The sequence below is a fragment of the Salvia hispanica genome, chromosome 1 (genome assembly GCF_023119035.1).
Source record: "Salvia hispanica cultivar TCC Black 2014 chromosome 1, UniMelb_Shisp_WGS_1.0, whole genome shotgun sequence".
Lineage (NCBI taxonomy): Eukaryota > Viridiplantae > Streptophyta > Magnoliopsida > Lamiales > Lamiaceae > Salvia > Salvia hispanica.
Genome location: NC_062965.1, coordinates 27,351,628 through 27,374,282, shown reverse-complemented (window position 1 = coordinate 27,374,282; position 22,655 = coordinate 27,351,628). Strand labels below are relative to the sequence as shown.

General features: G+C 35.1%; 4 protein-coding genes across 4 annotated transcripts; all 4 read left to right on the top strand.

Annotated features, from left to right (window-relative positions):
• The first annotated feature begins 492 nt into the window (after positions 1-492).
• On the top strand, positions 493-6,010 carry LOC125201592 (plastid division protein CDP1, chloroplastic-like). Its single transcript, XM_048099766.1, has 12 exons — positions 493-1,005; positions 1,771-1,884; positions 2,055-2,192; positions 2,442-2,546; positions 2,620-2,742; positions 2,890-3,258; positions 3,497-3,592; positions 3,671-3,790; positions 4,307-4,372; positions 4,459-5,229; positions 5,331-5,521; positions 5,640-6,010. The coding sequence occupies exons 1-12, from the start codon at positions 703-705 to the stop codon at positions 5,722-5,724; spliced, it is 2,481 nt and encodes an 826-aa protein (XP_047955723.1). The 5' UTR covers positions 493-702; the 3' UTR covers positions 5,725-6,010.
• A 303-nt stretch (positions 6,011-6,313) lies between these two features.
• Positions 6,314-9,972, top strand: LOC125202438 (DNA-binding protein RHL1). Its single transcript, XM_048100834.1, has 11 exons — positions 6,314-6,665; positions 6,880-6,990; positions 7,163-7,249; positions 7,364-7,575; positions 8,136-8,224; positions 8,346-8,437; positions 8,802-8,843; positions 8,949-8,997; positions 9,448-9,488; positions 9,618-9,662; positions 9,736-9,972. The coding sequence occupies exons 1-11, from the start codon at positions 6,351-6,353 to the stop codon at positions 9,769-9,771; spliced, it is 1,119 nt and encodes a 372-aa protein (XP_047956791.1). The 5' UTR covers positions 6,314-6,350; the 3' UTR covers positions 9,772-9,972.
• Positions 9,973-13,224: 3,252 nt separating this feature from the next.
• Positions 13,225-15,734, top strand: LOC125201557 (protein sym-1). The gene is made up of 7 exons (XM_048099722.1): positions 13,225-13,662; positions 14,125-14,212; positions 14,542-14,636; positions 14,855-14,927; positions 15,039-15,131; positions 15,243-15,329; positions 15,444-15,734. The coding sequence occupies exons 1-7, from the start codon at positions 13,334-13,336 to the stop codon at positions 15,522-15,524; spliced, it is 846 nt and encodes a 281-aa protein (XP_047955679.1). The 5' UTR covers positions 13,225-13,333; the 3' UTR covers positions 15,525-15,734.
• Positions 15,735-16,864: 1,130 nt separating this feature from the next.
• LOC125207796 (putative GEM-like protein 8) lies at positions 16,865-18,356 on the top strand. Its single transcript, XM_048107293.1, has 4 exons — positions 16,865-17,125; positions 17,216-17,305; positions 17,654-17,928; positions 18,003-18,356. The coding sequence occupies exons 1-4, from the start codon at positions 16,990-16,992 to the stop codon at positions 18,177-18,179; spliced, it is 678 nt and encodes a 225-aa protein (XP_047963250.1). The 5' UTR covers positions 16,865-16,989; the 3' UTR covers positions 18,180-18,356.
• The last annotated feature ends 4,299 nt before the right edge of the window (positions 18,357-22,655 follow it).

Below are 22,655 nucleotides of genomic sequence, written 5' to 3'. Positions count from 1 at the left end.
TAAATTAACTCATATGCCTAAATTAACTCTTCCATCCATTTTTTTACACTTTAAAAACTTGTGCCGAATCAAACGAAAACTCTTATTTCGGAATGGAGGGGGTGAAAAAATGGTAAGATGTCTATTCATAGTGAGCCATTGGTTAAAATCAGTTTTGGTTTTAAAACTAGAAACCGAAACCGTCTCCCACAATCAGTTTCTATTTTTGTAACGGATTTCAACAACTAATAAAATCACAAAAAAATCGTTGAAAGACCAAAAAAGTTAGCAAAACCAATAATTTTGAACTGGAATTGTTGTTTTCTTTGTAGATTATAGTTTCAACTTTTTACGACCGGAACCGACCGTTCTTGAACCAGCATCGTGAGACTCTCATGAAATAAGAATATAGGGTAAATTATTTTGAAAAATCTAGCGGAGTAATTAATTGGGGTACCATGACTAATTCACATAATTAACGGCAATAGCTGGGAGGTTTTCTATTTTCATTGAAAGCAAAAAAAAAAAAGCGAAAAAGAAAAAAAAACAATATGTAGCAGAAAGCAATGGTTTTGTGAAGAATCTCCACAAGTCTGGCTCCACAATCCTCCTAAAATTCCCCAATGCAGATCAATTTCCACTCCACAAACCCTAGCTAGAATCTGTTTACTTTGATTCTATTGCAGTAATATATGCCGATGAGAGCAGCTGATTTAGGATTTCATGGCCAATATTCACACGTTGTTGCCTAGTGTAAATCACCTATGCCTCTCCAGTGAAGCTGGAAACAAGTTCTGCTGTTACAATGCGGGCGATACTCTAATTAGGCGGCGCAATTACGACGCGAAGAAGAAATTCGGTGATTGTGATTATCACAGTCGCTGCGGAGCTAGGGATTCGGCGGCTGGCCGCTCGTGGAGATTGTGTGCTGCAACGGACCTTCGTGTCGTTCAGGAGAGTCATGGTAAAAGCATCAATGCTGCGAATCAGGTTCCCGTTATTGAGATCCCCGTCACCTGCTACCAGGTCAAGGCAGTCTTATTTTGTTAAAATTTGAATTTCGTTTGTGTGATTCTTTGTTTCTGTTGTGGAATAGTAATATTGATTGACAATAGCAGTTGTTTTCGGTTAATTAGTGATTATACTTGCTGGAAAATGTGTTATTAGGGGAGATATGAATCCATACTAAATGACTGAATAAGGCTAGAGTTACTGAATCACTTACGGAAAATATTATATTAGCTCGTCCTTCTGTTACATGAACATGAATGCTGATTCCAATATTATAGGAGTAGTATATTACGAGGCCCTTCGTGTGATCTTTCTCATTTGGCTCTGAATTAGCTTGAGAAGATTTGTGTAACAGTGTAAGTAGTGATCAGAATCAACTTAATTCCTTTAGTCTGGTGGGGAGCTTTTCAGGGCAGTATGATGTTTCATATTGTGTGTAACTGCCTGCATTATAAACATGCTCTTATTATTATATTATAATAGCACAGAGCCCTTTGTGTGATCGTTTCCATTAAGCTCTGAATATCTTAAAAAGATTTGTGTGGGTACTGATAAAGAATCAACTTGATATGGGCCTCTCCCAACTCATTTCTGTTAGTCTGGTGGGAGCTTCCTAGGGCAGTATGATGTTTCTTATTATGCGGATAAGTTTCAGAAACTGCCTGCATTGTAAAAAGTGCTCTAAATTTCTTCTTAGGAAACATATAATTGATCTTCCTACTGATTAAGAATTTAATCTCTGTACCTGAATTCTTGATTTTTGTTGATATGTGATTTCAGATTATTGGCGTTCATGATCAAGCAGAGAAAGATGAAATTGTTAAGTCAGTGATGCATCTAAAAAATGCAGAGATTGAAGAGGGATACACCAAGGAAGCTGTTTTGTCTCGCAGGGTCTGGATCCTGAGTTCTTTATGCACTGTTTCCTATTGATTCATTCCCTTCTCATGCCTGGTGGGCATAATATGATGAGTAACTTATTCATCTATGCTCCACCTATTCTCTAACAAGTGGGAGCGGCCCATGATTTCTGTATTGCTCATATATTAGTTTCCTTTCCTCAGGATGTTTTGATGGATGTAAGAGACAAACTTCTTTTTGAACCAGAATATGCTGGAAATTTTAAAGAGAAACAGCCGCCTAAATCTTCTCTCAAGATTCCTTGGACTTGGTTGCCTGGTGCTCTATGCCTTCTTCAGGAGGTAAGCCTTGTCAATTGTCATGCACTTAGATGTTTTTGATTCTATCCAGTCTGCATTACATATGTAGCAAGTATGATTTTTATTTTGTTAAATGTCAGTTGCATTTTTTCAATTAGTTGAGAATCTTTCTCCACCCCCCTGTTTAAGTAAGACCCTTCTCTGTCAAATCTGATATATCTATTGGTTGCCGGTCCTACGTATCTACAATTGGAGAATCTAGGTTGATGCCATTCTACTGGATTAATGTAGGTTGGTGAAGAGAAGCTTGTGCTAGAAATTGGGCGAAGAGCTCTGCAGCATCTTGAATCAAAGCCATTTGTTCACGATTTGCTTTTATCTATGGCCCTAGCAGAGGTAAGAGAAAAGGGAAAGAGAGGGTGCCACTTCTGTTATGTTTCACCTTCTTATAATAGGTGCTTTCTTGAAGTGTGCAATTGCCAAAGTTGGATTTGAGAAGAACAATATATCTCAAGGATTTGAAGCTCTTGCCCGTGCTCAATGTCTTCTCCGGAGCAAGATATCTCTCGGGAAGATGATGCTGTTGTCTCAGGTAACCATCAATTTTATTGTGGGCTTCGACCCTGGATTTGCTTTTGTAAGGTTCTTCTCTGGTTAAGTAAATGACAAATGTACCAATCCTATAGATGGCCATGAGAGTTTAATTCTTAATTCACTCAAGTCCTATTCTTGCTTTTAGATAGAAGAATCATTGGAGGAGCTTGCACCTGCTTGCACTTTGGATCTTTTGGGAATGCCCCATACGCCTGAAAATGCAGAGCGAAGAATTGGTGCTATTGCAGCTTTGCGTGAATTGTTGAGACAAGGCCTGGATGTTGAAACTTCATGTCAAGTTCAAGACTGGGCTTGTTTTCTGAATCAAGCACTCAAAAAGCTATTGGCTACAGAAATAGTGGAACTCGTTCCATGGGAAAGCTTGGCTATCACCAGAAAGAACAGAAAGTCTCTTGAGGCACAGAATCAAAGGATTGTCATTGATTTCAATAGCTTCTACGTAGTTTTGTTAGCGCATATTGCACTTGGAGTTTCAAGCAAACAAATAGACCTGGTAATTATTTTTTTCTGCTATAATATTGATATGTTTGACTTCCACTTAATAGATGATGTTATGCATTTGAATATACGTATTATTCTAAGTATTTTAATTAGTTCATCTCACTCGTACATTACTTCTAAATGTATGTTCATTCCATGCTTTATAGGATGTACAGGGTCGTGAAAGAGATCTATTCTTTTGTTGCTTTTTAGTGATGATAAGTTTACCATCGTTTTTCCTTTATGTGCAGATTAACAAAGCAAAATTAATTTGTGAGTGCTTGATAGCATCAGAAGGCATTGACTTGAAATTTGAGGAGGCCTTTTGTGCTTTCCTTCTTGGGCAGGTGCACCTTTATGCTCGGTTTCCTCTCCATTGTTGCATTTTATCAGTTTATCCATTTTTATGATAATGAATTTTCCAGGGTGATGAAGCTACAGCTGTTGAAAAGTTAAGACTGCTCGAACTGAATTCTGCTCCTAGTTCTCAGAAAGCACTGCAATTTAAAGAAACTAAAGAAGTTTCAAGTGCCAACAAACCATTGGTAGATATCTCTGTTATATAAACTTCTTACCTATATACTATGCCATTCTTTCTTACCATTGCAAAAGATAAGCATTGGTTGTGTAGTTTTTACATGCTACTTATTGTAGTTTTTTCTCAGAACAATGACATGCTTCTAATTTAGTGAATCTAATCTTTATGTTGTCCTTTTTAAAGAAAATCAGATTATGCTGTTTCTTTATGCAAGATAACTTTCTATCCAATAGCTGCCTCAATTAATCTTCCTTTTTCCTTCTATATTGAAAAGTTAAACATGTTTTAGATCCAATTTGTAATTAATCATATTGATATTACATAAGTTGTTTAAGCGCCCTTCTATACAGCCTAGTCTCTTGTTTGCCAGAAAGTTTATTCATGAATGACTTTGATTTTGAGTTTCTTGCTACCATTTTCTGCGGAGATTGGAATCAGTTGTAGAGCTTGGTATGTCTGCGTGTTGTTGATTGAAGTTCTAGACTTTTTATGCTTATCAGAGCTTTGCATTTTGTCTTTCCAGGAAACATGGTTGAAAGATGATGTTCTTGGCATGTTTCCAGATACCCGAGATTGTACCCCATCCTTGGTAAAAACTTTTTTCCATACCGTGAATTTGCATAGTGTTTGCAACTCTTCTCGTCTCTCAAATTCTAATTCCAGCTGCAATAATAGGCGGACTTTTTCAAGGCTGACAAAAGAGCTTCTGGAAAAAGACAGTACAAAAAGTCTTCTCCAACTTTATCCGACACAAGTCACAGATCACTTTCTTTTTCTCTTCCAATGGATCGAAGAGATGAAGTGACAGGTTCTTACACAGAAACTTCACGACATCTTGGGCCAGCTGTCAAGCAGCTTGCTCCTCCTAACCTGGAAAGTCCACTAATAGAGAGCAAGGTCAATGCTGGAAGCAATGCTAGCACACCCTCTGTTCAATTGAAGAGAACATTAGGTTCCCAGCAGGGTGGAGTATGGAATATGTGGTTGGACTTCAGTCATGTGATTGGAAACATGGTATATGCTACTGCATTAGGCTGTATCTTGGCTGCCCTGTTGAAGCTACTTACCTCACAACAGTTGAGACTAGGAAATGGTTCGAGATGGAGGATGTATGAACATAGAATTGCAGCAAGCTCTCCTACCCCAACAGATTCTTCAGTGGATTTTAGTTTCAGACGTTCGAGCACTAAGCAAAATGGTATCATGAGACAAATCCAGAGAGTCTTTTCACTTGTTAAAAGGCAGTCTGGGGTCCATCCAGAATCTGCAGACCTGCAAACAGCTTCTCTCTCTTCTTCAATATCACCAACATATAGGTTTCCAATGCCGGTTGAAGATGCTGAGGCTCTTGTCAAACAGTGGCAATTAATTAAAGCAGAAGCACTTGGACCTAACCACAACATATGTGGGCTTGGTGAAATACTTGATGGACCGATGCTTGCGCAGGTCAGTTTCATTTCATGATTACAGTGTAGAAGAAGTGTATTTCAACCCTTCTAGGCTGTCATATGCTTCTTACTAACTTCTGGTTGGTGGATTTGTTCTAGTGGCAAGCGTTAGCTGATACTGCAGAAGCAAGGTCGTGCTACTGGAGATTTGTTTTGCTGCACTTGACAATTGAACATGCAGAGATTTTGAAAGACGGAGCTGGTGGGGAGATGGCAGACATAGAAGTACATTTGGAGGAGGCCGCAGAACTGGTGGATGAGTCCCTGCCCAAAAACCCAACTTACTACAGGTAAAATCCTGAGTGGTGAAACAGAAAACTGAGCTATCTTTACCATTAACCTAATTTGGTAGAGTAAGCTGATTATCTGTCTGCATAGTATCACATTCTTGTGACTTATCTGGTGCAGCCCTTATAAGATCCGTTATCTTCTGAAGAGGCAAGACGACGGATCATGGAGGTTCTGGGAATGTGATATTCTAACTCCATCATGACCTCTGATCGGAACTGGCTGCTGCCGTGTGTAATTTTAATCAACCGATGCTCTTCATCCATGCCAAAGCCGTCTCTGAATTTGACGAAAAAACCGAGGAGCATCGGCATCGTGCTCTCCTCATTCCTATAAAGCCAGCCAGTTGTGAATTTAGCATAGCTAGCTAGGATATTCCATTCATTGTTTCTGGATTGCCTTAATCAGCAGCTAGTTTATTATAGGGGCTTGAGATTGTATCTAACTCCAGCATCCTTTTATTTGGTTAATTGAGCCATTATTTGTTACAATGATTAGGAAACATATCAAGTTGGGAAAAGAACGAATGATACATAATGACACAAACCAAATTTGATGAATTATTTACCAAATAAATCCAGCTCAATATGTAAGTCCGTTTTTAATTTATCATTTGTTGCTAAGTTTATTTGATCATTCAAGACCGTCCACTGAATTTTTAGTTTATATTTGATGAAGCTAATTTAATTTATTACTAAGTACACAATAAATGTGTTTTTTCAGTTTTGAATAAAAAATATCCAAATTTAAATGTAAATTAACAAGTTTTAAAAAGAAAATGAAATGATTAAAATTTACCCGGCTTTCCCAAAAACACACAACTGAGCTGAAATGGTTCGAGGAGGAAAGAAGAGTGCCGCCACCGCCGCCGATCCGGAGGCGGGAGAGAGGTCGCGGCTGAAGAAATTGGCCCTCTCCCGAAGCATTCTGTCGCGGGATGCCGTGAAGCTAGCCGGTTCAGCCGCTCTCGCCCCGTCCAAAACTGTGATCAAGCACCACGGCTGTGATATCTTGAGGAAGTCGCAGCGGAAGAACAAATACCTCTTCTCATTCCCTGGCCTTCTCGGCCCCGTCTCTGGCGGGAAAATTGGGGAGCTCAGAGACCTTGGCACCAAAAACCCCATTCTATACCTACACTTCCCTCAGGTTTTACTTAATTGGAGATTCTCATTTTTCGTTTTTAGGTTACTTTTAGCTTGCTGATTTGGGGAAAATTGATGAATGTTGATAGTTAATCTGAATTGTAGTGAATTATGCTTTCCATATTATGTTATTTTAGGAAGGATGGTGAAAGGGAGTTTTAGATTGCTTTGTTTGAGCAAAATTTGATGGTAGTTTTCCGATGTGTTGATATGTGCAGGGTCGAATGAAATTGTTTGGAACAATTGTTTATCCGAAGAACAGGTTCTTGACACTGCAATTTTCCAAGAGCGGGAACAATGTTACATGTGATGACTACTTTGAGAATATGGTTTTTATCTTCTCCTATGCTGTCTTTTAGTTTCATTTGCTAGCATTTGTTTGTTTAACATATTTTGAGAGGAATTGTTTAGACTTCATACCGTGGATATATATTTCTTCCCTTTCCCCTCTTCTTTTTCACTTGGGGCTTAATGTCGGGTATGTGTCTTCTTTACTTCCAGGTAGTATTTTCAGATGCTTGGTGGATCGGGACTAAAGAACTGAATCCAGAAGAGTTACAGCTTGAGTTTCCTAAGGAGCTCAATCAGGTCAGTTGTATGCTATTATGCTTGCAAGGGATAAATTCGTTTTCCAATTGGTCTTTTGCATAAACCAAATGAGATTCAATAATAGTGACATGATTTCCCTGCATTCTGGTCCAGGAAAAACAGGAAAAAGTCGATTTCAAGGGTGGAGTAGGGGTCCCATCGGACTGTAAACAAGGTTCTGTAAGACCTGCAATGAAAAGCTTGGAACGAAAGCCTGAAAAAGATTATTTAGAGGATGAGTTAACTGACAGTCCTGATGATTACAAGGAGTTGACCGAAATGACTCCCACCAGACATTCAGCCAGGACTGCTGGGAAAACGTTCAAGTAGAAATTTCACTTTCCTTTAAGTTTTAACATGATATAGTCTATAAGGAGAACTCTGAGATGCCAACCATTTTTCCTGATTTATTCGTTTTCTAGTGGATGCTTATCTATACTTAAAAAATGCTAAACTTATAATTACATTTCTTTCATAGTATTAAGGTTTGGTTAGGAACTGTAAGTGGCAAGTTTATGCAGATACTCCCCCATGACAAATTTGTCTTAGAATTTGTTAAAACTGAAAGCTTGTAGGTGCTACTCATTTCCTATTCTTATCTGATGTGAGACAACTGTAGTAGGCTTATCAATCTATGCAGGCAAGATTATTTTAAGTTTCGTTTATTGAGACACTCAGAATTACTTGGTAGCTTAATTCATTAAGATTATTGCTTGCAAAGTTGTTATGAGCTTTTTAGGCAGTATGCCCTGGTGAAAGGAGTAGTTATTTTTGTTTTATCTTGTTGGCAAAAGGCCAAGTAGAGGTTTTACACTTCACCATTTTTGTCCTAATTTGTGCATGCTCAATTGACTTCTTCAATACATATGTAACATTTCTTTATCAGATTTGCAGAATCATCTGGAAATGGAGATGAGACACCTGAAGAAGAGGATACCAAAGTTGATGATGCTAAAAGAGTTTATACATCTACGAATATCCTTGTTTTAGTTTTTCCCATTTATCAAGCTACTGTATCTGTCTAAACCTCTCATCTCTCTTTCTGCATGCACAAGAGTATTAATGTATATAAAAATTTTCCTTAATAGACAAATACAGACTGGGAAAGCTAAGGACCCCTCTGAGAATCAGAGAACACCTCTTGTTCAGACAACATTATCTTCACTGTTTAAGAAAGTGGAGGACAAGGTAATGTTTCTCATTCCCAGTTTAGCATACTGTCCCTACAAAATTATACCATTGAGAAAGACTTCTAGTGGCCATCATAGATTTGTTTTGTGGATCTTGTTGAAGTTGATGAGCGATCAGATAACATTGGATGTTCTTAATGCAAATATATTTTTCTCCCATGTTTGGTACTATCAGCAAAGTTACAGTTCTCGTTAAAATCAAATTTTAAAGATAAGCAGGTCTCATCCTGCTTCTGGCGTATCCACTATTCCGCATGCATTCTTTTGATACCGAAACTAATGTTAATCGATAAAAATGTTCATATATTTTGATGCATCATGTTTCATGTTTTATATCTGATGAGGCTTTAACAATTTTCCAGAAGGAGAAGAAGGATGCAGAAGGCAATACCAACACTTCTGAAGTATGCCTATCCCTCATCTGCTTCCATTTGCCTCCTGAAGGAATTTGACTTGATGTTTTTTTTAAATCTAACCAATTCCCTCATTGCAATGGTTATTATGTCCAGGCCTCGAATGCTATAAAAGGGAGAAAGAAAATAGGGGGAAGAAAGTCTGGTTAGCACCCTCACTCTGTTTCTCTTTCTTGGCATGTATTCAATCAACATAACTGCAATTATTTTATTGAATATGTAAAATCCACATATAATCTCTTGAACACTCTGCACGTAAGTGATCTTTATGATGTCATTTGAATGCATCAATGTGATTTTTCTTGGCGAAGACGTAAAAAGCCCATAGTTCTTTGCTGGATCTGAATCTGAACACCTAACCTATTTATGCGTTCAAAAAGTGAAACTAATATAATAATTTGAAGCTACACTAGGCCCGGCAATAGAGAAGCTTTGATACTCCATATACTCTAGGTCTAATAGGATCTTATGAAAAACTTTGAACGGATAGATCACGTGTAGCAATTGAACGTTGTAGAGGCCTTTAGTTTGTTTCACTTCATTGTTCTCGGAAGAATGTTCTAATAGTAATAGTTTTCACTTGTTTATTATACAGAGCCGTCAACTGCAAGTAAGGACCGGAAAAAGCAACATAAGGTAATTGTTTTTGTAATGTTTTTTGTAGTGTGAAACTACCCATTCTCTCTCCCCAGAGAATGTTGAACAAAGCTTTGAGTGAGACAACTGTGTTAGTTAAGCTTCTCTATGTTTTCATGTTTCTTGTAGGTTGACGAAGACAATGAGATCGAAGAGTTCTCCAGCTCACCAGAGGTTTGAATTTGAAAGCTCTGTAGATCTACGTGGTTCATGTGTATAATGGTTATGAATTGTTGAATTTGTTCAGGACATGGGTGAAAGTGATGAAGATTGGACTGTTTGAAATAGCGCCAACATACAGTACTAAAGAAATCCACAGGTCTCTCTCTCTATATATATCGAACCAGCGCAATATTTTCTTGTCTTTTCATGTATCCGCTTCACCTTTTTTTATTCTTTGTACGAAATTTCTTCATCTATAAATTTAGTTCTTGAGATGGAGAGGTTATTATTAATTACTAGAATAGTGATCATTCCATCCTTATTCATTTATGCCTTTTAATTATGCAGCACTGGACGTACATAAAATAAACAAAAGTTCCAACAATTGATGCGTGAATTTTGCATCAATGCTTAATTATATTTTCTCGAAAGTAAAAAGGTTTAAGTTGAACATATATACTGGGATATACACACAAATCCCTTGTGAGTTATTTATAACATATTTGCAATACACTTATACGAGTAATAATTTCATTTATTTTTATAATACTGTAATCTACATATACATATCTTTTGATAAAAATATCTTTTGGATCCTTGGTTGATTGTAATTCTTAATTTCATATACATTTTGCAGCAAAATTATGTAAATTAACAAACCCGTTTAACATAGATCCATTTCCATTCTGGAATAGGTAATGATAAATCTTTGAATTTATTTATAAAAATGAATTAATTTGAGGTAATGATAAATGATTGAATTTATTTATAAAATGAATTAATTTGAATAAAATTACAAACTAATCATTTGGTAACGAGGGGAGTGTTATATTGCTAACTCATAACTTAATTGCTAACTACAACTAAATAATACTCTTTCCGTCCCCGATTAAGAGTCATACTTTGACCGGGACACGAGTTTTAAGAAATGTAAAGAATAGTTGGTTGAAAAAGTTAGTGGAGTGTGTGACTCATTTTTTTATATTAGTTTATAATAAAATGTGAGTGAATTGAGTTAGTGGAATGTGGGACCTACTTACTATTTATGGTAAAAATGAAGTGTGACTCTTAATTGGGGACAGGACTCAAATGGAAAAGTGTGACTCTTAATCGGGGACGGAGGGAGTAGCCATTAGATATTAAAATTAAGGGTTTAGATCATCAATCCCTAAATGTCAATATGATCAACGAAAAACGTCAATAAGGCCATAGGATTAATTAAAAAAAATATCAATAGGGGTATTAATGTCAATTAACTACATGTTTAGTTATAACTAACTTTTAAAAGAAATCACAAAACTTTAAATTCATATAACATATATCAAATTAAAAATAATTTCATAAGGATTCCAACGATATCTTACATACATATGTTCCGACGTCAAAATTTGAAAACAAAATTCAAATTTTTTTAATTTTTTCGTACAACAGAAATTCAACATACAATATAAAATATGTCAATATAATACATGTAGAATGTCAATATAAGCAATTGGTTAACATTCTAAAGCATTGTGTTGACATTCTCAAAGCATTGTGTTGATATTTTCGAAACACTATATTGACATTTTCATCCAAAACCCTAATTTGGAGGGTTTTTTTTATCTTTTTTGATTTAATTAATAAAAAAATACACGTGACAAATTATAGACCACACGTTTTATAAAATCCTATGGCCTTAAATTAGTTGTAGTTAGCAATTAAATGATGAGTTAGCAATTGATCACTCCCCTTGGTAATGATATAGAAAAATATTAGAATTTTAATTAAATATTGATACATTTAAAATATATATTTTTTCTATTAATATCAAATCAAGCTTAAATACAAGTGAAAATTTTTATTATAAATCAAGCTTAAATTTTATTATTTCTATAGAATAATATAGTAATAAATTTAATTTGTAATATAATTTAATTACATTTAAAGTTTAGGGTATAATACTCTATAGTCGGGTAGTGATAAAATGCAAACTCTAAATATACAAACTCGAAAGACCTGGACTGTTGAAAAATGTCAACAAATGATAAAATTACTTCAACACAAAATGTCAACATGATATCAACACAATGTCAACATAGCATCAACTGTTGACACTGTGTTGACATTTCGTGTTAATGTAATTTTATCATCTGTTGACATTTTTCAACGATCCAGATCATAGTTTGGAGTTTGTACAGTATTTAGAGTTTACATTTGATTACGTCTCATATTCTATATATATAAAATTTATATAATACTACATTTAGGGGAGTGTTATATTGCTAACTCTGATTACGTCTCATACTCTATATATATAAAATTTATATAATACTCCCTCCGTCCAAAGGAAATGACCCCTTTCTTGGGCGGCACGGGATTTTATACAACTTTATTTTGTGTGTTAAATGGAGAGAGTAAAGTAAGAGAGATGAGATAAAGTAGAGATAAAGGGGTTTCCATTTTAAGTAATGAGTCATCTTGGTTGGAACAAACCAAAAAGGAAAGTAGGTCATCTTTAATGGGACGGAGGGAGTACAGTACTACATTTAGAGGAGTGTTATATTGCTAACTCATAACTTAATTGCTAATTACAACTAAATAATAGTCATTAGATATTCAAATTAAGGGTTTAGATCATCAATCCCTAAATATCAATATGATCAACGAAAAACGTCAATAAGGCCATAAGATTAATTCCAAAAAATATCAATAGGGGTATTAATGTCAATTAACTACATGTTTAGTTATAACTAACTTTTAAAAGAAATCCCAAAACTTTAAATTCATATAACATATATCAAATTAAAGATAATTTCATAAGGATTCCAACGATATCCTACATGCATATGTTCCGACGTCAAAATTTGAAAAAAATTCAAAATTTTTTAATTTTTTTGTACAACAGAAATTCAACATACTATATAAAATATGTCAATATAATACATGTAGAATGTCAATATAAGCAATGGGTTAACATTCTTAAAGCATTATGTTGACATTCTCAATGCATTGTGTTGATATTTTCGAAACACTATATTAACATTTTCATCAAAAACCCTAATTTGGAGGGTTTTTTATTATTTTTTTTATTTTATTAATAAAAATGAAAATTACACGTGGCAATTGTAGACCACATATTTTCTAAAATCCTATGACTTTAAATTAGTTATAGTTAACAATTAAATGATACTACCTCCGTCCCCCAAAATTTGCTACACTTTGACCCGACACGGGTTTTAAGAAATTTAATGGAAAGTGAGTTGAAAAAGTTGGTGGGATGTGGGTCCTACTTTTAAAGTATTAGTTTTATAATAAAATGTGAGTAGGAATGAAGTTAGTGGAATATGAGGTCCACTACCAAAAATGGTAAAAGTGAAGTGTATCAAATTTTCGGGACGGACCGAAATAGTAATATGTATCAAATTTTCAGGGACAGGGACAGTGGTTAGCAATTGATCACTCCTCACTGCAATTATCCTTATCTTTACTACCAGAAATTTTTAAAAAAATAACTCGATCGCTTTAAACTCATATATTCAAAATATTCAGCCGGTTTAAAAAATCTCTCATAAAAGAAAGAAAACAAAAAGAATCTACACATCCGCTAAAACCTCAAAAACCCCAAATTGTGCAAAACCCCATTATTTTAGTTTTTCATACTCCATTATCCATACGAAGAGGAAGAAGCAGCAGCAGAAACTATGATGGCCGCGAATCCCACAACTGTCGCCCAAAAATACTATGTTTTCTCGGATTTCCGCCGCACCCACATTCATACTCCAACTTCAATTCTTTCTTGCAATTCAATTCACAATAATGGGAATTCTCGCAGTAGGATTTCTCTGGCTTCTGCAAACGGCTTAGGAATATATGGGTCGAAGCCTTTGGCCCTTCGCTCTTTCCAGGTTTCGAGTGGCGGCGGAGCTGGGGACGGTTCTAGCGGCGGCGGAGGCTCTTCCGGTGGAGGTGGCGGAGGCGGCAGTGGTGGAGGAGGCGGAGGCCATGGCAGTAACTGGTCATTTGTTTCATGGTATAATAAAAATCCAATCTTTGTACTTTATCCAGTTTGAAAGAGAAAGACTACATCTTTGATGAAATTTCTGTTCTTGAAAAGTTTAGTGTAATTGGATGATTTCTGTTTCTGCAACTAAGCATTGATATCAGTGGAGTCTCATTCTGGTAAAAGTTTCAATTTTGTGTGCGCGTGTTGGTCTATTGGTAGTGTGGTTAACGCATTTGGTCTCACGTTTGAGTCCATCGTTTTTCTTTCATAAGTACTAAAAAGAGTTTAAATCTTTAGTTTCTTAGTTATATGCATAATGTGGGGCATGAAATTTATGATATTGGATTGAAAATTCAGTATCTGAGGATGTTCTTAAATCTTTATCTTGCAATTTGTAGTTGTGATGTTATAGAAAAATGGAAGGGGTCTGACTTATTGCTAATTGAGGATCAGTTCCTTGCATTCATCTCATTCTAAGTTTGTTTCCAGGTATCTGTCTCTTCTTGCCGAGCATCCTGTGATCACCAAGGCCGTCACTTCAGCAATGTTAACTTTGGTTGGTGATGTTATATGCCAGGTAAACTGGCTCGTTAGAGGCTTGAGATCATATATTTGATGTAGCCTAACTCTATCAATGGAGTCATGCAAAATTTTGAAAGCAAAAAAAAAAATTGCTTTGCTTTTGAGTGACACCTTTGAAACCAGTTGTGGAATTGTGGTTAGTGCTTGTGAATTGTGTTTCTATCAACTTATGAGTCGAAATGTAGGGTGTGGCAATTGGCATAGTCATGCATCAGTCGTAGAACTAGTTTATTTACCTCTGTATTTGGCTGGTTGTTACGTTTTTTTTGTTTCCATTAAGTAATACTCTTCTTTTCCTTTCTATTCGGGTACAATGTTCGTCAGCTCTTCATTGATCAAGTGCCATCTCCTGATTTGAAGCGGACATTTATTTTCACTTCGTTGGGACTGGTTTTGGTTGGTCCGACATTGCATTTCTGGTAACGGTTAAAAGTTGTTTTTTCCTTTATCCGTACCCTCCTTTTTTACTCTGCATACAAATCTACAATGTGGATGCAGCTCTGTCACTAATGATTATTGTTTTATCATCTATTTGTCTCGTTATTTTCTGGATTAGTTGCATTCTTTAACTTGATACCTTGAAGCCATGACCTATATCTTCGCATACACAATTTAACCACTCCCGATGCATATTTAGGTATTTGTATCTGAGTAAACTCGTTACCCTCCCCGGAGCTTCTGGAACTTTCTTGAGGCTTATCCTTGATCAGGTCACTTCTTTAAGCTTCTCGATTTCAGCTACAAGCTTGATTTATCTTTGTTTGTTGTTACACCTGAATCAAACCCCCTAACATAATTTGCATTTGATATTGCATATACAGTTTATTTTCTCTCCCATTTTCATCGGGACTTTCCTATCTACATTGGTGACACTTGAGGGACATCCGTCAAACGTAATCCCGAAACTAAAACAGGTACTTTTACTTGCACTTTGATTATTGGTGACTAAACATGAAGGTGATTGCGAAGGATCTGATTGTTCTTGCCCAAAATGTTCATGACAACGCTTAACGTTTTACTTGTAGGAATGGTTCTCATCAGTTGTTGCAAATTGGCAACTCTGGATACCATTTCAGTTCCTCAACTTCCAATTTGTTCCACAGCAGTTTCAGGTTTGTTTAATCTTTAAATAGCTGAAGATGATGATTGCCATTTACCTTTGTTTAATTTGAGTAAATTATTGTGTATTGAATCACATATTTTCCCCACAAATCACCAATTTGCAGGTCCTTGCTGCCAATTTTATTGCCTTAGTATGGAATGTGATTTTGTCCTATAAAGCTCACAAAGAAGTCCCCGCCGAATAGGCATACCTCATCTCGTTGGAGGGGAAGCTTCTTTACCAACTGAGTCGTGCTTCGTTTCGTTGTCAAGAATGATGTTTTTCTTCTGTTGTACTGATGCTAATTTAATTTGTTTAGAACATGCTGTAGTAGGTTCTCTTATAAGTTTTGGCAAAATTTTGTATGAATGATGTGTAATGTATTTCCATTTATTCAAATTACCCTTCAAAGTTAGTCAAAGATTCTTCATCTGTGTTGACACAACACAGATTTCAAAGACAGAAATTGTTGTAACAATTTAACCGGTCGGAGTAATGTGAATAAAAAAACCTTCTTGCCTAACCAAACTGAGACAGACATAAATTTAATAAAAGACTGATATCTAAACAAATTTCCATACTCTCCAATTGTTTATATATGTATGGATTAGTTTGTTCTATTTTTAAATGGTATTGGTCCCTAAAATTATAAATTTTGACTGAAATTTGATACCATTTCTTATAAACTTTAAAGTTGGTCACAAAAATTATGAATTTAGGCTTTGTAGTGAATTTTTTTCGAAGTCAGTTCTTGGAAAATTTCAGTCTAAGAAATATTTTCATGATTTTTCTGGCAAAAAGTTTTAGTTCATGGAAAAGATTAAATTAGGCAAAAGTTCGTGATTTTAGGGACTAATTAACTTTACTAAATCTTCTATTTAATATATTTGCTAAACACACTAAATATTACTCCATTTAGCATATAATATTAAATAAATAAATAAATATGATTACCTGGATATGAAATCTTTTAGTAAAACACACAAACAAAAAATTACATACGAAATGAATATTGTTTAAATTAAAAAAATTTGTGAGGACTAATAATGAATAAATTTAAATTATTGATCTCTAAAATTACAGACTTTGGCATGATTTGATATTTTCATAAACTTCAAAATTCGGTAAAGAAAATAAGCTTGCTGCCTTTAGTGAATTTTAAATGAATTGGAATAAAATTATTTATGTAAATATTTGGCTACAAAGCTTAAATTTATAATTTTGTGATCAATTTTAAAGTTTTGAAAAATACTAAATTTCGATTAAAGTTTATGATTTAGGACCAACTAATCTATAGTATTTAAAAAAAGTCACCGCTAACCTTACTTGACTAAAGGAAATTTCCAAGAAACGTTTTTAATAATTCTAAAACTGCCAACGGAAACTTCTGAATTGGAAAGCGTAAGCTAAAGATAAGAAATGATTGAAAATTTGAAGCTGTATTTAAGTTTGTATGTTTGAATCTTAAAAAAAATAATGTAAATTGTGGGGCTTCCGACAGTGACAGCATATGTCATACCCATTATTCCACACCTCAATTATCACTTCTTGCCACGATTTTTCCTAAAACTCTCCTCTGCAATTTATCAGCTCACCCATTCCGTGTTTTCTCAAACCCAGCCATAAAAATCGAATCTTTGATAAACCCAGCAAGAAAGCTTGAGTCTTTGATGGAGAAAACCAAGGATCGTGAGTTTGAAGATGGTTTTCCGACAAGCCCATTTGTGGCAAGCTTAGATAGATCTTCTTCCTTGTCTGAGCCTTCCCGGAGTCCCTCCTCTTCAGATCACTCTGCTCCCTTTACAGGTATGCTAATTTTATCAAGATTTCTCACTGTGTGTGTGTGTGTTTTTTAATGAAGATTTGTCAAATGAATAGCTCTTGAAAAATTTGCAGAAAATGGGGAGGTAGCTGAAGCTGGGAGGAATCAGAAGAAGAAATTGGACAGAAAAGGAACCAGCTTTGCTTACAGAGTTCGTGAACATGGTACATATATATTCATGTATGTGTGTGTGTGTGTGTTAATTGAAGGTTTAGTCATTTACTTGTCCCTCAATTTCTTTTAGTTCAATTAATTTCACATCGAATGCATATACTTTATACGTTTAATGCAGCTTAATTAGCGCTTCACTTAAATTAGTTGCACTAAAAAAAATGCAAATTTTTGCCCCTAACTTATTTAGCAAAATGATGTACTCACTTTTGAATCTTGGAATCAGAAGAGCTGAAAATGGTTTTTCATTCATCAATTTGAATAATGTTTCTCATTGGATTGTATATGCATAGATAGATGGATGTGTTGGTTTAAAGCAATAATCTTGAAAAATGGTGCAGTGAAAATGGGGCCAAAATTCTCAGAAACAGTGAAGGGGAAGCTGAGTGTTGGAGCCAAGATAATAAAGAAAGGGGGCAGAGAGAATATATTTAGAGACATATTTGGAGTGAGTGAGGGAGAAAAGTTGCTCAAAGCATCCCAATGTTATCTCTCCACAACTGCTGGTCCAATTGCTGGCATTCTCTTCATCTCCACACAGAAACTCTCCTTCTGCAGCGAACGATCCATCACCGTCCACTCCTCCTCCGGAGGCCTCATTCGGATCCCCTACAAGGTACTTGAAAACGTTAAATTCATAGATCGTGTCATAGTGGACTCGAGCATGAGACAGTTTTGTGGTGTTTGTAGGTTTCGATTCCGATGAAGAAGATAAAGGCAGCAAATGAGAGTGGGAATGTGAACAATCCAACACACAAGTATATAGAGATTGTGACTGAGGATGGGTATGAGTTTTGGTTCATGGGATTTGTGAGGTATGAGAAGGCTGTGGTGAATCTTAGAAGGGCTATTTCCTTGCAACATTGAGTTTTGAAAGAATGAAAAAAAGGACAAGTTTTTCAATTTGTAGAAATTGAACTTTGTTTTTTTTGGATTGATGTGTGTGTTAGATTATTATTTTTGTAAGGTTTAGGTGTGAGTTTGATGAAATGCAATGTGTACAAAGTTTTCTTAGAAATTTATACAAGTTTTTTAATTCTATTAGTTTGACTATAATGGTCATCATGGACCATTCTTATTTTATCTATTTTATAAACTTTTATTCTTGTACTAGCTAGAAAATGAAACAATCAGACAAAGGGTTTGGTGTGACTTTGAATTTTGAAAGCCTAAAATTTAAAGCCATAAATGATGTGTTTAATATTGATGTGTGTTATGGTGTGTGGGGTAAAATAGTGATGGTGCAAGAAAGTCTTAACTTTTTATGAAATACTACTATTATCATACAATAGAAACAATTACCTAACATCGATAGGTTACATTTATTTCATTGTGTTCAACATATAGTACCCCTAACAACATGATAACCATATCGATCTATGATAGAGTTATCTTTTTGTTTATTCATCGTCATTAGTGGACTCTTTGGAGATATGGTTATCATGTGGAGTTTTATTTAAGATGAATTTCCTAGTCTTTCATAGTTAATGGACATTTTAGAGATATAGTTATCTTGTACAGTAGAGTTTTATTCAAGATGAGTTTCCTACATACTTTCATATATCGAGCTTTGTATCCTGCGTTTGAAGTGCTTAGAGTTGTTAATTTGGTAGACATGTTAATATAGCACAAAATATTAACATAAGATGAACTTTAAAATAAATTAAGATAAAATTCTAAATTTTATGGTGAGATGCTAACCCATCTTTTTTAGCTGATGAATTAACTGCACAAACCAATTCATGCTTCGATATGCTTAACAGCCACCCTGTTGGTTTCTGGAATTACAAGATATAAAACTAGCTGAGCGTAATACAATCCAAGAAAAAATACAAATGGAAAAATTGAAACACGATTACAAGAAAAATTTGAAACAAGTAAACCGTGAAAGTGTTTAGCCGAGTTGAGGAGTCCTCTTTCCGCAAAACGAGATGCGCCCCGGTAGTGCTCTTCGGACTGGCGTTTCATCCCCAAAGATAAAACGGCTACGTCTCTGATGAAGCAGCACCGCTATCAGCAGAGCTCCGGCGAACTGGACGGAGGAGAGGGCATAGCTTTCGATAGAAAAACAATGCAGAAGAAAGGGGAGAGTGTATGATGCAGAGTGATATTCTAGTTTCTGGTGTATAGAACGCTAGAATGACTAGCCTATTTATAAGCTCAGTCCACTGTAGGGGTCAACGCTGTCATCAATGCTAGACCGTAACGGTCGTCGGTTACGAGCCGTTACAAGCTCAAAGATGTTGAATCTAGACGCTTCTAGATTCGATCATGACGTGGACCGTCACGTGTCAGCCACGTTGGCTTACCGCATCATACTGATGAGGTGTCATCCGCTTGGCTCGCTGACGTGGAAACGGTGGTGGTCTAAAAAGAACTAGACCCACTAGCCTTGGGTCGAGCCCAAGCACCAAGCCTACGACCAGGCCCAAAGAACACCCAAAGACCAATTGCCAAGATCCAAGGACACGGGGCTCTAAAAAGAACTAGACCCACTAGCCTTGGGTCGAGCCCAAGCACCAAGTCCACGACCAGGCCCAAAGAACACCCAAAGACCAATTGCCAAGATCCAAGGACACATGCTGAGGCTCGCGGCGGACGACGGGCGCGTGTGCGCACGTGTGGACTCTTACAGCCAGGGGCGGACACACGTATTAACAGGGTGGGGCTTAAGCCCTTACCCAATATTTTTTTTTGAAATTTTTGAAAATCATCTACTTAGCCCTTACAAAATCAATATATCTGATGACTAAATCATTGGAAATAGATTGATGAGCGGGGCTGAAATTAAAATTCTGAAATAATTGAAGAAAAGCAACAATGGTGCTATTGGTTCGAGGAAGAAGAAGAACATTAAAGATTAAATAATATAATGATATAAAATACTTATACTCCTACTTTGATTCAAGCCTCTTTCACTGTGCATTTACTGTTTGTCAGATTAAAATATTCAGAATTCATGTAGAATGCCTTCAATAGATATTGATAGGTTTAGGAGCTAGTTTTAATAAAAGTGCATTAGTAAAACTACGAATTCTTCTTTAATTTAAAAATTTCCTGGACTAGAACTAAAGCAAATACTCCAGAATTTTGTTATTCGGTTACAGTGGCTGACTTTGCTCGGTAATTTTAGTTGTTTCCACCTCGGTAATTTACAGAATTGTTTATTTATGAAAAATTATTGATTTGAGTTTAAGTTGTTAAGATTGAAAATTTTTCAGGTAATTGACACCTTATAAATTCGGAGTGTTTTTAGTTGTTACTCCCTCCATCCGCAGTTAGGAGTCGCATTCCTTGGCGGCACGGGTTTTAACAAATGTTAAGAAAGGTGGGTGAAAAAAAATTAATGGAATAGGAATCTCACTTGAATACATTAGTTTTAAATGAAATGTGAGTGAAATATGTTAGTGGAAGGTGAGACTCTATTATCATTTATGGTAAAAGTGGATCGGGACTCTTATTTGTAGACTGACTAAAATAGAAAAACGGGACTCCTACTCGCGGACGGAGGAAGTATATTTTAATAGGGGAAATATTTTTTCAGTCTGCGAACATTACTGAACTATCATTTTTGGTCTGTAAATTTTTAAAATATTTTTTGAGGCCTGTCAACTTCGACTTAATATCATTTAAGCTACTTTTTCACTATTTTGAATTTTTTTGGGACAAAAATACCCTCAAGACTATAAAGGACAAAGTGAGTATCGTTTACAATATAGCCCCTACTGAACAAATTTTCTGCGTCCGCCCCTGCTTACAACTCATCTTAGTCCACTATAATTATTACATGTAATAATCATTTTTATTAAATATTAGTTTAATAAGGTCGTAACTTCAAATGTGGGATAATTAACTTTCTTAATTATTCTCTAAAGCTTCTTTCATAGCTCATTTAAGTTTGCAATTTTGCACAACTTTAATCCATTATTTCTCACATACCGGGAATCGGATTTGAGAAAATGTATATACCACGGTCGTCTACTCCGAACATAGATCGACACTATATCATTTAATTTCACAAAATTAAATGTCTCGTTGAAATTATAATTGGTCAAAGTCCATTGACCGGCATAGATTCCAACAGATAAATCATCTTATCTACTAAACACTTATATAAACCTAATAACTCATATATCGGGAGTTATAGATTTGTGGTTAGGACACTTATCATTTCTTAATTATAGATTTGTCTTTTTTTCATCTATCCATAAATTCGTCGTCGTTTCACTTTCAGAAACGTGTTATACAAGTGTATTTATCAGCTTCTTGTGATTTTAGAGAAGCAGAACACAAAATATATACTGTCTCCATGAGAAAAAAAAAAATTATCTATAATTTTTTTTTTACAACTTTTAAATAGCTACATATAATATAGTAATAAATTTATCAATAATGCTATGCGGCCACAATGTGGCTGGCCACACGGTGGTATTTCTATAAATAATTGCAAAAGTAATATAATAAAATAATAGTTTTAGATAGTGCTTAACTAGTTTTACACAATCACCCTTTCCTTCCAATTTTGGAGAGAGAATACATATTTAATTTCAAATTAAATGTTGAAACTAATCTCCGTCTTTACTAATTACAAACTCTATTTCCCAAAAATAATTATTATCGGATCCTAATGAAGTATGTATGTTTATTGCACAATTAATCTTGAATTAATTAAGCATGTACGTTTATTTCATATCAGAAATTTTCCATTATAATTAAATAATTTTTTCACTTAGGAAAGTTCCATTATAGTCGAGGTAATTAACATTTTTTTCACTTTAATTTATTTGTTTTCTTACTTTACTCTTTACTTTATTCACTTTTTTTAGTCCATTCGTCCTACAAGAATATATATTTTTTCCTTTTTGATTAGTTCAACAAGAATATGCACTTCCTAATTTTGGAAATTATTTTTTCTCTAGTGACGTGAGATCCATTCTCTACTAATAATATTTTAATTAGTGACGTGAGATCCATTCTCTGCTAATAATATTTTAATTACTTTTTTTCTCTACCCCTCTCTTATTTTACTAATTTTGTATTAAAATAGAGACGAACCCAAATGCATATATTCTTTAAGGCTTTAAGCCAGAAAGAGTATTTTAACGGATTGAATAACATTTACTTTAACACTCCAAAATGGATAAGTCTAATCATATGATTACAATTAAATTATACTAGTAACTACGATTCTAAAAAAATAATACTTCCTCTATTCCTGAAAATTTGTTACTTATTTTCTTTTTCGTCCGTCCCTAAAAATTTGTCACCTTTCACTTTTACTATTTTTTTATAATGGATCACAATCCACTAACTCATTCTCACTCATATTATATTATAAAACTA